At 35.0% G+C, this 13,887-nt stretch overlaps 1 protein-coding gene across 1 annotated transcript; it reads right to left on the bottom strand.

Annotated features, from left to right (window-relative positions):
• Positions 1-2,833: 2,833 nt before the first annotated feature.
• LOC131596956 (uncharacterized) lies at positions 2,834-5,059 on the bottom strand. Its single transcript, XM_058869684.1, has 3 exons — positions 4,335-5,059; positions 3,695-4,060; positions 2,834-3,533 (listed from the first exon to the last, which is right to left on the bottom strand). Exons 1-3 carry the CDS (start codon positions 5,057-5,059, stop codon positions 2,834-2,836), a joined length of 1,791 nt encoding a protein of 596 aa, XP_058725667.1.
• Between the last annotated feature and the right edge of the window lie 8,828 nt (positions 5,060-13,887).

The following is a 13,887-nucleotide window of genomic DNA, read 5'->3' as shown; positions in this document are numbered from 1 at the left end:
AGTGGCAAAATTATCTACTATGCGCATGCTCTTGGCTCTGGCGCCTATCTATGGCTGGAATTTACACCAATTAGATGTCAACAATGCATTTCTCCATGGAGATTTGCATGAAGCAATTTATATGAAGGTGCCACAGGGTGTATCCTCTCCTAAGCCAGGTCAAGTTTGTAGATTGCTTAAATCCTTATATGGATTAAAGCAAGCTGCGTTTCTTCACTCTCAAGGTTTTGTTCATGCCCATGCTGATCACACCTTGTTTACCAAGTCCACTTCAACCTCATTCACAACTCTTCTTGTTTATGTTGATGATATAATCCTAGCAGGTACTTCTCTCGCTGTGTTTGATGAATTGAAAAGTGCTTTGGATCGAACTTTTCACATTAAAGATCTAGGCCAGTTGAAATTCTTCTTTGGGCTTGAAGTGGCTCGTTCTTCCAAGGGCATTACCTTATGCCAGCGGAAATATTGTTTGGAACTCCTTCGTGATTGAGGACTTAGTGGTTGCAAACCTGCCTCCACTCCTTTGGATGTTTCGATCCGTCTCCACCAAGATAATAGTTCTGCTTATCCTGATGTCATAGCTTATAGACGTCTTGTTGGCAGATTACTTTATCTCACCACGACACGCCCAAATATTGCTTATGCCACTCAACAACTGAGCCAGTTCATGAGTTCTCCAACTGAAGTTTATTATTGTACTGCTCTACACGTGCTTCGTTACCTCAAGCGGCCTCCAGCTCGTGGAATCTTCTTGCCTTAATCTTCAAGTTTGCAAATATTGGGATTTAGTGATGCCGATTGGGGTGGATGTATTGATACACGTCGCTTTATATCTGGTTATTGTTTTTTATTGGTCAATCCTTAATGTCTTGGAAATCAAAGAAGCAAGTTACCATTAGCTGCTCCTCTGCAGAAGCATAATATCGTGCACTTTCCTCTACAACTCGTGAACTTCAATGGCTATGCTTCCTACTTCACGATCTTAAACAACATCCAGCTCGTCTTCCGGTGCTATACTGCGACAATCAAAGTGCGTTACACATCTCTGCCAATCCTGTATTCCATGAACGCACAAAACACCTTGACATTGATTGTCATCTAGTTAGGGAGAAACTGAAAGCTGGTCTCATGCGTTTGCTTCCAATCACGTCCAAACAGTAGGCTGCCGATGTTTTCACGAAATCCCTTGGCCCATGACCATTCTTTGATTGTATATCCAAGCTTGGTTTGGTTGATATCTACCACCCTCAAGCTTGTGGGGGGGGTACCAACTACCATAGATAATACATAAACCAATGTACTCTATGTATGCATGAACTGTATTATATGTATGCATGGCATGGTAGTTAGTTTATGGTTAGTTACAAAGATGACATGGCACACTCTAACTAACTCTTAGTGAACTGCATATATATGCTACAATGTAACTAATTTCGGTTAAGCACATTGAGAAATGAGATAGCTTCATCTCTTTCATTCTTCTTCCATTGTTTCTGCTTCTCCAATAGAGTTATGAATTTACTTTGACAAAACAAGAATAGAAATCAATTAGACTCCTCTTTTTGTTTTTCTAAATTATACAAAATGTGATACGAAACTGTTAATGATACGAAAGTATTGTTACTTTCAAATCAACTAACAATAGACATCTCAATCACACTCTCAATGTTAATCGTATGTACTCATGGTTTGTGTTTGATTTTAATTTTTGTTTATTTACTTTGTCAATTTTTTTTTGGATTTGATGAAAAATAAATATTTAGTTACATATTTTTTTGACATGAGACTTGGGAAGAGTTCTAAAGTCACAGACTTGGTGCTGATCAAAATTGCTCTGCCACTATTAAGGGCAACCAGAAGATTATAACATGTAATATTGATACAATGTAAAGGTTGTATAATAAAATAAATATTAGTTTATTTTTAAATATATGATATATGATGATGATGATGATTTTTTTCAATAAGCAAAGGGATTAAAACAAACGAGTATAAGGGATACTCCAACCACAAAACAGAGAGGAAAGCTACTACAACTCAAAACAAACAAGCGGTAAAATATTCCAAGAATGAAAATTACAAAGCTCCCCTAACTTGTTGTGAGATAAGAGCCAATTCCAAGAAAAGAGGATTATATCCTACATACATTCAGAAAAACTAAATAACTCATTCTTAAAGATAATCGCGTTCTGCTTCAACTATAAACACCAACGCGTAGCCAACCAAATAACCGCCAAAATATTCCTCTTAGACGAACACTTCACTTTATCACAAAAGAGGAAAAAGCTAACAAACTCTTCAAACGATAAATTCGGGACGGTCTATCCAACCAAACACCCTCCTCCAAATATGCATAGAAACCTCAGAATATCCGCATAAATGGGATAAAGATTCAACCTCCTTTTCACACAATACACAATACACACATCAAGTCAATATTATTCACCAAAACTCTCTTTTTGAAAAGTTGATCTTTAGTTGCTAATCTATTGTGTTAACACCTCCAACCAAAATAAAGAATTTTAGAAGGAACTTTAACTTTCCACAAATAATTCAAAGCTTTTACCATACTCGGGTTAAGATGCGGCCCGATAAATTAGATTTAAACCGATCATAACACTCCTTAATCGGAAACTATCCCTTCATGCTATCTCTCCATTAAAAAACATCCCCAATACCAGGCTGCAAAGGCCGCTGCTGAAGCAGCTCGAAAAAATCCTGCATAATTGAAACCGAAACAATGCTGTCAGCCTCCAAAATTTGCTCCTTCTTCCAAGACCACCGGTCCGCCTCAACCAATCCCTCATCTGCCACGATCATCAAGTGATCCGCCTCAATGGACTGCTTGGTCGAACCAGCAAGCATACCAAAAGGGAGTAGCATCTCCATTCCCCACTCTAACATCCACCGCCCCCGCAAAATGTTTATCAAGTAAACAATCATAATTATCCGATAACAAAACATCTCTCCACCAAATAGAATCTTTATTTCCCACCACAGAAACATCACCAATTAGAACCTTGCATTTCGAATTCCCATATCTAGCTTTTAGAACACCACACCAAATCGCGTCATTCTCGACTAAAATCCTCAACTCCCACTTAATAATAAGCGCCACATTCATGATTTCCACGTTTTTAACACCAAAGCTGCCTTCCTCTCTATATTTGTAAACAGTATCCCAACACACCCAATGTATCGTTCTTCTAAGATCTCCCCCGCTCCATAAAAAGTTGCTTTGAATAGACTGAATCTCACCAAGCATCTTAGTCGGCGCCTTATAAAAAGATAACGAATAAATTGGAATAGCATTAAGCACCGAATTAATCAACACCACTCGCCCCGCTTTGCTAAGGTTCTTACCTTTCCACACGGCCAACCACTTCCATAAGAACGCAAGCAACTCTTTCCACATTGAAAGATTCCTAGGATTACCACCCACTTTAACACCAAGGAACTTAAACGATAAATATCCAACTTTGCACGAAAGATATTTTGAAGTCGCCTCTAAAATAAAATTCCCAACATTAATCCTATATATGAAACTTTTGTTAAAATTTATCCTCAAACCCGACATCAATTCAAAACCTCTTAGAATTGCTTTCATACTCCATAAATTAACGGTGTCTCCCTCCGAATTAATTATAGTGTCAACCCCGAATTGAAGCACATCCACCTCGTCATTAACATTAACCTTAAATCCTCGGAACTCTCCAATTTTCTTTTGCTTTCCTCATTAAAGTCGTCAGAACCTTCGTTACCAAAACAAATAAAAATGGGGGACAACGGATCTCCTTGGCGTAACCTCTTTTCCACCTTGACATCCAATGTTGTGCTACCATTAATAAGAACGGACATACTATTGGAGAAGATGCAACCTTCCATCCATCTCATCCATCTAACTCCAAACCCCATCCGACCAAGAACATATCTCAAGAAACTCCAACTAACCCGATCATAAGCCTTTACGAAGTCTACCTTTAAAACCACACAATTTCTCTTCTCCCTTTTATCAAGATCCATCACCTTATTCACCACAAGAACTCCATCCGAAATACTCCTACCCGGAACAAAAGCCGATTGGTTACTAGAAACAACTTTCCCTATGACACACTTCAATGACAATAGGTCTAAATTCGGACAAAGATCGAGGATTCATTATTTTTGGAATATGAGTAATGAAGGAATAAGTGCATGCCTTCGTAAGCCTAGCCTTTACATAGAAATCTGATACGAATATTCCAACATCCTCTTTGACCACATCCCAATTTCCTTTGATAAAGTCTAACGTAAATCCGTCCGGCCCGGAGCTCTTGTTTCCATCATAAGCTCACACGGCTTCCCTAATTTCTTCTTTCGAAAAAGGTCTTTCCAACCCCTTGGCATCTTCCTCACACAATCGGTTTATAAGCAAGTCTTCCGGTATAGGTCTTTCATTATTTTCTTCGTTGAAAAACTCTTGAAAATAACATAAAACCTCTTTCTTGATGTTGGCCACTCCCTCAACTCTACCGTTCCTTCCCTCTAAAGATGAGATTGAGCTTATTCTTTGTCTATCCTTAATAGAATTGTGATAAAATCTAGTATTCTTATCTCCCTCTTTTAACCAAAGTTGGCTAGATTTTAGTCTAAGCATACTTTCTTTCAAGTTTAAATTATGCCATAACTCCTTCGAAACCTTCCGCCTACTATCAACTAACGCTTCCATATTATCTCCGATGTTCTCCACCAACAACTTATCCAACACGTTAAGACTATCCACCTCCTCTTTGACTTTTAAATCAATCCACCCAAAAACCTCCTTATTCCAAACGTGAAGACTAGCTTTCAACCTTCTAAGTTTCTCAAACAAGATGGAATCCCCCTTTCCAATGACATTAAACTTTCCCCATTCTTCTGAGATAAAAGACTTAAAATCCTTATGGTTGAACCACACGTTGTTAAATCGAAAAGGTTTAGGACCCCAATCAACCAAACCAACACGCAAACTGATAGGAGTATGGTCCGAGATATCTCTATTTTCAATACTTTGATCCACCATTCCCCTATCATCAAACATCTTTCTCGAGCACCAGAACCTATCAAGCCTACTCGTCTCCTTCCCATTATCCTTAAATCACATAAATTTTCCTCCAACACAATGTATATCCACCAATCCCATTTCCTCTAAAAAAACCCGAAACTCCACCATCCCTCTTTTATTAGACACAACTCCTTCCTCGATTCTTTCTTCCCTTCTCAAAACCTCATTAAAGTCTCCTACAACATACCAATCCTCATTAGCACTTTTTCTCTTTGTCTCAACCAACGACCTCCAAAGAAATCCTTTCTCCACAGCACCACAAGGGGCATAAACATTTACAAGATTATAACACACTTCTTTCCACTTGATATTAATGCCTACATACCCTTTCCCAATAAAATTGTGATTAAGAGTAAACAAATCCTTCCTTCACAAAATTACCATACCTCCGGCCGCTCCAATAGAATTACCCTCCGTCCAATCCACCTCCTTATTACTCGAAAGAACCGAAGCTAAACTCTCATTGAAACAAGATAGTTTGGTTTCTTATAAAAAGCACACATCAATATTAAAAGAATGAATCAAGTAGCCAAAAAATTACTAAAATCTCACATTATTAAAAATATTGTGTTTTTTTGATATTAATGGAAAAATCTATCTGTCCTATATTTTATACATTAAAATTAGTTTTCAAAATTATATAGGAAAAACAAATTAGTTTTCAAAATTACCCACAACTTTTTTTTGTTTGTTTAATTTTAGGGATAAATAACTGTTACCCCCTGCCATTAGGGCGAGTTTTGGTTTTCCCCCTATTAATTATCTTTTTTGGATTACCCCCTTGAAATATGAAAAGTTCTATGATTTACCCCCTAGGACCCCCTGTAAACTTGTTTTTTTGATTTACCCCCCTAGGTTTTCACTGTTTTTTACACGCTTAGGGGGGGTACCCTAAAAATACAGGGGGTAATCCAAAAAAAATAATTAATAGGGGGGAAAACCAAAACTCGCCCTAATGGCAGGGGGTAAATGTCAATTATCCCTTAATTGTATGAGTCTACACGTTGATTTATGGTGGGTTGATTGTTAGACAAGTTATAACATTTTAAATGTTTTGATTTGGATAAATGAAATCAAGATCACGTATTAGGCGAGGAGGCTTAAAGGGAGACCACTTAAAAGGTTGGATTAACTTAGTTGATAGACAGAGAAATAGAATGACACAAAATTTGGGTTGGTTTCCACTTTCCATCATAAATATCATTACCTTAATTATCATAATGTACATTATTCTTTCAACCCACTTTCTTATGTGTTCTTACAAGATGTTTTCAAGAATCCTCATGAACAAGTAAAATAAATAAAATCAAAATCACTTTCTACAAAATAATTGATTGTGAATAAAAATAAGAAAGATAGTAATAGTTATTAGAATTTTTATTAGAATTTTTTTTCTTAACTATATATTGTTCTATAAAAATATTAATGGATAGTCTCCTATGAATTAGACATATTTTAGGAGAAGAATAAAGGTTTACCATTGTTGACGACCTCAAGATTTTCGCTCGTTCTTATGTTATTCATGTGTATCTCTCTCCTCCTCCTTTGGTCTCAAGGACCTTTTTGTTTTTATGTTAATTGTTACTTAAATTACAAAATTATTAAAATTCATATGTAATAGTTATTCAAAATTTTATATTTTATAAATTTTAAATTATCATTATTTTTTTTTAATAAAGGCCAAAATATATTAAACAAAAGAAAATAGTACAAAGAGGAGGGGGACCAAACCAAAACCCTCAAGAAGAACAAATCTAGAAAAAAACAAAAGATAGACAACAAAAACACATGAGATAACTCATATCAAAGAAACTAGTGAGACGTACGGTTGGAGGCACCTACCTTAAAACCTTTGCACGCCTCAGGCGGTTTCTTCTTGTGCTTCCTATTTCTTGAAACCACCAATTGAAATGGTTGACTAGTGTTTTCATCCAAATCAGCAATCTCATCTCTCTTATCCATGTTAGTCCAAAATTCACTAAGAAACTTCATAACTTGTTGAGCATCTGAATCTGAATCTCCATCATGATTCTTGTCAATTTTACCTTGATCAATGGTATCTATATCAACTAAACCACGCAAATTTTCATTACCTTGGGAACCCAAGTCTTCTTGATGCAACACATCAATACTCATAGCATTCCCATCAATAGAGGTTTTCAAACAATCAACAAATCTTAAAAGAGGATTATTATCAACACATGTAGCATTTTCACATTCAACTGATTCCTTTCTTAAATCTTCATTCTGAAACTTATTCCCCGTGCGTTTATGCTTCTTGTTAGATACCCTTTTCTCTTGATCCACTTTAATAAGTTTACAAGACGAAAAACTATGACCAATGTTATGACAATGCGAACAAAAAAGAGGCAAATTTTCATATTCAACGTTAACAAAAAACGCAAAATTTTCTCATATACCCACACCTTCATCTCTTTCTCCAAATTTCGTTTCCAGCAGCCTACTCTAGAACAAGATTTTAAATATCCATCAACTCATACTCTCCAAAAGTCCATTGACATATAAAAAATGTAATTTAATAGAATTCATGGTTAACTCTTCATTTCTAACCAACTCTATTAACAAGTTTGTTGTCTCACTATAAAAATTTTCATATTTAAGTTCACATTATTTTCTCATTAATTGTTTGAATGGTTTGGCCTAAATAAAGTTGTCCATATCAAAGTGTTCTTAAGGATGTACAAGTTTTTGTCTCACCATTTTCTTGAATGCTTTGGCCTAACTTGATGCTCTAACACACACAGCTAATTTTATAGGTTTTTTTTTGTTTACATGAGGGGCCGAAGCCCCGTAAAAGAAAAACTAACACGAAACAAAATGCGGGAATTATTTTCCCAACAGATCATCATCAAACCTAGACTGAAGAAATCTAGGGCACTCTCTGAAAAACATAAATTTGGCTTGTTGATGCATGGCTTTCTTTGCTATAGAATCTGCGCACGTATTGGCCTCCCGATAGATATGCTTAATAGAAATTACTATGTCATGTCAGAAATAGTTCCTGACTTTTTCAAGCAAGCTTCTTCCAATAATGGTTGAAACCTGATTACTCGTAATATCCTTAACTACTTGTTTAAAATTAACTTCAAGAATAATTTGATTGAACCCCCATTCTTCAGCTAGTTTTAATCCTTCAAAGACACCCCAAAGTTATGCACTATGAACATTGCAAATACCTATCCTCTTAGCAAATCCTCTGATCCACTCTCCAAGTCAATCAAATTGCAACTCTCAATGTTTTTCTTGAATTTGATACACTTGTTAATCGAAGCCACTCCTCCACCTTTTTTCTGATGTGCAAATGCGATATCATTAAAATCTCCTGCAATTAACCAGGGATCTTTCATATCCTTGCTAATCTTACGTAAGTCATCCCACATCAATCTCCTATTATCCACATTCGGGCTAGCATAAATATGATTAAAATACCATATTGGTCCTTTGTCATATTGCATGCTCATGTGGATAAATTGGAACGTTTTAAAAACAATCTGCACATGAACTTTCGCCTCATTCCATGCAACACAAATTCCTCCAAAATATCCATGATTTTCGGTGGATGAAAAACCATCATAACCAAGTCTGCTCATAGACTCCTTCAACTTATTTGGGTTTCATATAGTTTCCTCAAAGATAAGCATGATCGGTTTATACCTACTAACATATTGTTTGCAATACCTATTGAAGCTTTTGTTGGCTGCGCCTCGGCAATTCCACACAAAAATATATTTTTGATGAATCATCATAAAAAACAGACTAGAAGAAGTAGACCTCTGTTAACCAAATGAAACAAGTTATTGTGGAGTCTCCCCCACCACTTCCATGTCATTCTCACTCAGCTCTTGACTAACCTTCAAGTTAGTGATGTTGGTGCAATCATTCGTGTGGCTCGCATCAAATTGCTCAGGGGAGGTAGTTACCTTGCCAAGGACAAAAGGATTGCCTAACTCAGGAGCCTTCATACTATGTGGGATAATTTCTTCTAGAACTGGGCCTCTGAATTTATCAGCTCTAGGACCTCTATCAACCGTAGAAGGGTCTAAGATGTTGTTTTTATAATCTAATCCTCCTTAGGAAGCCCCTTAAGAGAGGATATTATTTCTTCTGCTCCTTTGTCTCCCATAATCTCGAACAAATGCCCAGTCCATTTCTTAGTCGTTCCTGTTGTTTTGCTTTTAAATATTGTGCCTTGGCTCACTGCTACACTTTTAGCACGTACTTCTTTGTTGATTGTGATTTTTGTCTGTTTTTTAATCCTAGATACCATACTCTCCTTTTGTCTGTCTACCCCCAAGCTACCTCCATCTGTCCTTATTTCACTTATAGTTTTACTATTTTTGTTTTTACAGTTGTGACCCTTGCTCTCTGATTATTTTACACTTATGCCCTTGTTACCTACCTTCATTTGGTCATTGGGATTGCTAACCAATGAAAAACCCTTCTTTTGCATGTCGTGGTACCCACCAAAGATATTCCTATTTTGTTCCAACGTATCCTCATGGATTTCTAATAATATCGAATCTTTTCCATTCATTAATGCATTAAACCTTGATCCTTATTCTGATGTTCCAACAATAACTTTGGAGATTTGCTTTCCATTTCTGGCTCCTATCGCCTCTCCATTCGCCTGAGACTTCATTCTGCCGCTGGTCTGCACTACGTGTTTCTTGTTTCTCTAGATTTTTTGAACCACCGTCCAAGGGTCATCACTATAGTTTGACACACCATTTGCATTTTGCTTGGCTCCTTCATTCTCCATGTTATCCCGAAGCACATTCTTCTCTAGACATCCTTCTTTATAGTGCCCGAATCGACCACATGTAACACACAGAAGATGCAGACTTTCGTATTCAACCTTATGCTTCCGATCTTTTATCTTGAATTGAGCCAGCAATGGATTAGAAAGATCAACCTCAACAAAAAGTCGTGCATATTTCCCTCGTTCCTGCAGCAACATATTCTTGTCCACTTTCACAGTCTTCCCTATCCTATTACCCATGAATTTCAACACTCGAGGATCATAGTATTCAATTGGCAATCCTGCAATTCCTGTCCCACACTGCCACCTTTTCAATAGCATCGCTTCCTGGTCATAAACAAACCAATGACCTTTTTCTAAAGCTGCATTATGATCATCATCGTTTGTGAACGTCACCTAGAAGTACTCGTTGCTAAGGTCTATGATAGTAATGAATCCTCTCCTCATCCACATTTGCTTTATCCTTGTCTCCAGCGCCTTGAAACCTATTCTCCTACCTAGTAGTTTAACAATAACTCTTTCCTTCCATGGCATGTGTATCTGCATTTCTTCATACTTGGAAAATATGAACTTTGGGCATGCATACTTCCCTTCAAATTTCTCTTCCACAATCATGTTTTCCAGAATGATCATATCCAAATTCTCTTCACCTTTGTCAGCCTCGTCTCCTTCTTCATCTGTGTTTTCATCAAGGCTCCACATCACCATCGCTTTGTAAGTTCTGTCTCCCAATGGTTCGTTCGTATTTCCAAACAGGTTTGAATGTTACCCGTCTCTTAACTCTCTTACAACCAATTAAAACATGTTTTTTTGAATGGTGAATCATATTTCAGATTCCATGATTCAACATTTGTTTAGTTAAATTAATCTGTTTGTATTTATTACAACATGTTTTGTGAAATTCTTCCAAATTTATTACCATAAGGTATGGTATATCACGAAGAGTTTTTGGAAAAGTAGATAAAATATACAAAATTTTGTAATCTATCTAAAATTGAAAAAAAAAAAAAAAGTTGCATGATTACATAAAGATATCAAGGGACTGAGTAATTGTTTTGGTTTTTTAGCTTAGGTTGCAATAGAAAACATTCAAATGATAAGAAGATGCAACCCTATAGAATCTCACTAAAATTGGATAAACTCAATATATTAGGATAAACTTATTTGAAGAAAAAGATAATCTTTTTAAAGTGATGTGATTAAATCCACTTGAAAAAAATTAATATGGAAATCAAGCATGCACCAATTATAGCTATATCATATTACAAGTAAAATCAAATTTTTCATATAACCTCTCATTTCATCATTATACCTCCATAAGTTAAAAATATTTTTTTTAGATTTAATATCTCATTATTGGTACAATATTATTCAAAATTAAAGAAAAAAAAATCCTATTTTTACATTAAAAAAATTAATTTAAATTTTTAGATCAAAAGCAACAAATTATACAATAGAATTTAAAACTAGTCATAAATAAAGTTTTAATTCAGATAATGAAGATTGCAAATTAATATTTAAAAAATAACCAATCGTTAGTTGGTTCAGTGGTGATTGGCGCTGAACTTGGTAGGGAGAACCACGGTTCGATCCCCCGCAACTGCGATCGGGAGGGGGCTGGAACCACTTGATGCCAGAACTGACCCCCGAACCGGACTAAACCGGTGGTGATAAACCAAAAAAAAAAAAAATATTTAAAAAATAAATTATTTATCATGAATTAACTCAATGAAAGGAAAAGTTAAAGCCATGCAATACCCACCATTATATATCACGTGCCTATGTTAGAATGCTGTACTTCTATATCCATCTAATGCCAAAATTGTACCATATAGATATAGCAAATGCTTAGTCTCGTTTTAGTAATAATAATACCATGTGACGCACAACCTGCTTTATTTCTTGATCAAATTGTCGTATTAAATTCATTACTACGCACAAATTTTTTATAAGTTTATAATGAAATATAATTTAAATAAATATCATGGTTTTAATTTTTAAAACTAGAACTAAATTTTTAAATGGTTTTTGTGATTAGTACTATGGTAAGACTTTTCATGATATTCATAATCTTTGTAATTCAAATTAAGAGAAAATAATATTGAATTGAATTGAATTGAATGGAGGATTTTTATAGACAAGAAGTATCTTAAAACTAATTATAACTATTTATGGATTTCAAACATTCTTTAAATCTAACATATAATTTCAGTATTTCATTCATAAGTACACCATACCTATTTTTGTTAAACATGCTTCGCTTGAGGACCATACCCTATTTACTTTCATTTTCCTACTCTTCAATTTGAATTTCCCCCAATGTATTAATGGAAAAATTTATCTGTCCTATATTATTTAACTTATACATTAAAATTAGTTTTCAAAATTACATAGGAAAAACAAATTAGTTTTTAAAATTACCCACAAGTTTTTTTTTTTAAATTTTATGAGTTACCTGTTGATTGATGGTTGATTGATTGTTAGACAAGTTATAATATTTTAAATGTTTTAATTTGGATAACTGAAATAAAGATGACGTATTAGACGGAGAAATAGAATGACACAGAATTTGGGTTGGTTTGTTGAGCAATAACTCTCCAAATAATGTATATTTGTGCAATTATATGCTAACAATTAGTATAGTGATAGTATTGCATATTTCATTTTTTTGGATTAATATAATAACAAAGGACAATGTCCTTCACGTACTTTAGTGAAATACTCATGTTTATAATGACTATCTTAGCGATATCTCAGTGGCGATTCTATTATTTTTCACAGTAGTAACATGTATGAGGAAGGAGGATAATATAGGAGGAGACAGCCGTTGTCACCATCTCCGATGAAGAAAAATCCTCCATAATAACTTGATCTTCATTCTTTAGTGAAAAAACCTCCATTAAAGGAAAGCAAGTGTGACTAAGTAAATGATTGACACATTCCAAGCTGACGTTTTTTAGCTAAACATTAGTTATTTAGACATTTAGATGATGGCTCATCCCTCAACTAATATCTTATGCAATTAAAAAATAGTTGTCTTTAGGTGACGGCTCACCCTAGCCAAGGGAATCTCTTATATTTAAAAAATAGTCTCATAATTTGAGGGACTCTCCCAAATGTGATGGACTTGTAAGACCCTAAACCACAACCACTTCTATTTTAAAAAACATGCATCATAAAATACTCATATATTGCTCAACTCAACTTTTCACATTCTCAAATCATATTCTAGTGGCGGAAGTAAATCTTAACATAACTTTAATTGTCTCATAAACAAAATAAACTTCATTTTAACTCAGGAAATAAATAGTAAAACAACTCGCAGAACACAAATACAAAAAGTAAAAATATTGAAGAGGCCAACTATGTCATTCTCTAAAACACATATGAATCACTAGCCTCTAAAATACGTTCCATATATTAGCATTGTATAAAAGTAAGGATAGTGTATTATCACAGTTACACTTGTCATACAAATCAATAAATGCAATTATATATGTAAGAAATTCATCTCCTTTACTTCCATGCAGGTGGTACCAATAATTCAGATATTTTAAGGTATGTTACTGAAATGCCCAACTTATTATTAGGCCGAAGTCCTACTGGTCATTGGACCGAAGTCATAAACCGTCACTGGACCGAAGTCTTAACTCATTACGGAAGTGAAGTCCTAACCATGTCTAATAAAAATGATGCATGTATGTAATAAAAACAAATTATCATCCATATCCTCCAACTCCAATCCTCTTCACTTGACGTAAGTTTTACACGTCACTGGTTCTTTCAAACCTAAACACGTCAGCATCAATTATTGTCGGTGTAAGGCCACATCATTGGTTATTTCGAACCTAAATACATCATCATCATCAATTATTGTCGGTTTAAGGCCACGTATCTGGTTCTCCTGAACATAAAAATCTCAACACTAGTTCTTTTGAACCTAAACATACGGTACATAAACATTTGTGCCGTAACCATAACAAATTAACTCGTATAGATAACACTAAAACACATAATGTATTTT

Source organism: Vicia villosa, linkage group LG1 (assembly GCF_029867415.1).
Source record: "Vicia villosa cultivar HV-30 ecotype Madison, WI linkage group LG1, Vvil1.0, whole genome shotgun sequence".
Classification (NCBI taxonomy): domain Eukaryota; kingdom Viridiplantae; phylum Streptophyta; class Magnoliopsida; order Fabales; family Fabaceae; genus Vicia; species Vicia villosa.
This window is presented reverse-complemented; position numbering and strand designations above follow the sequence as displayed.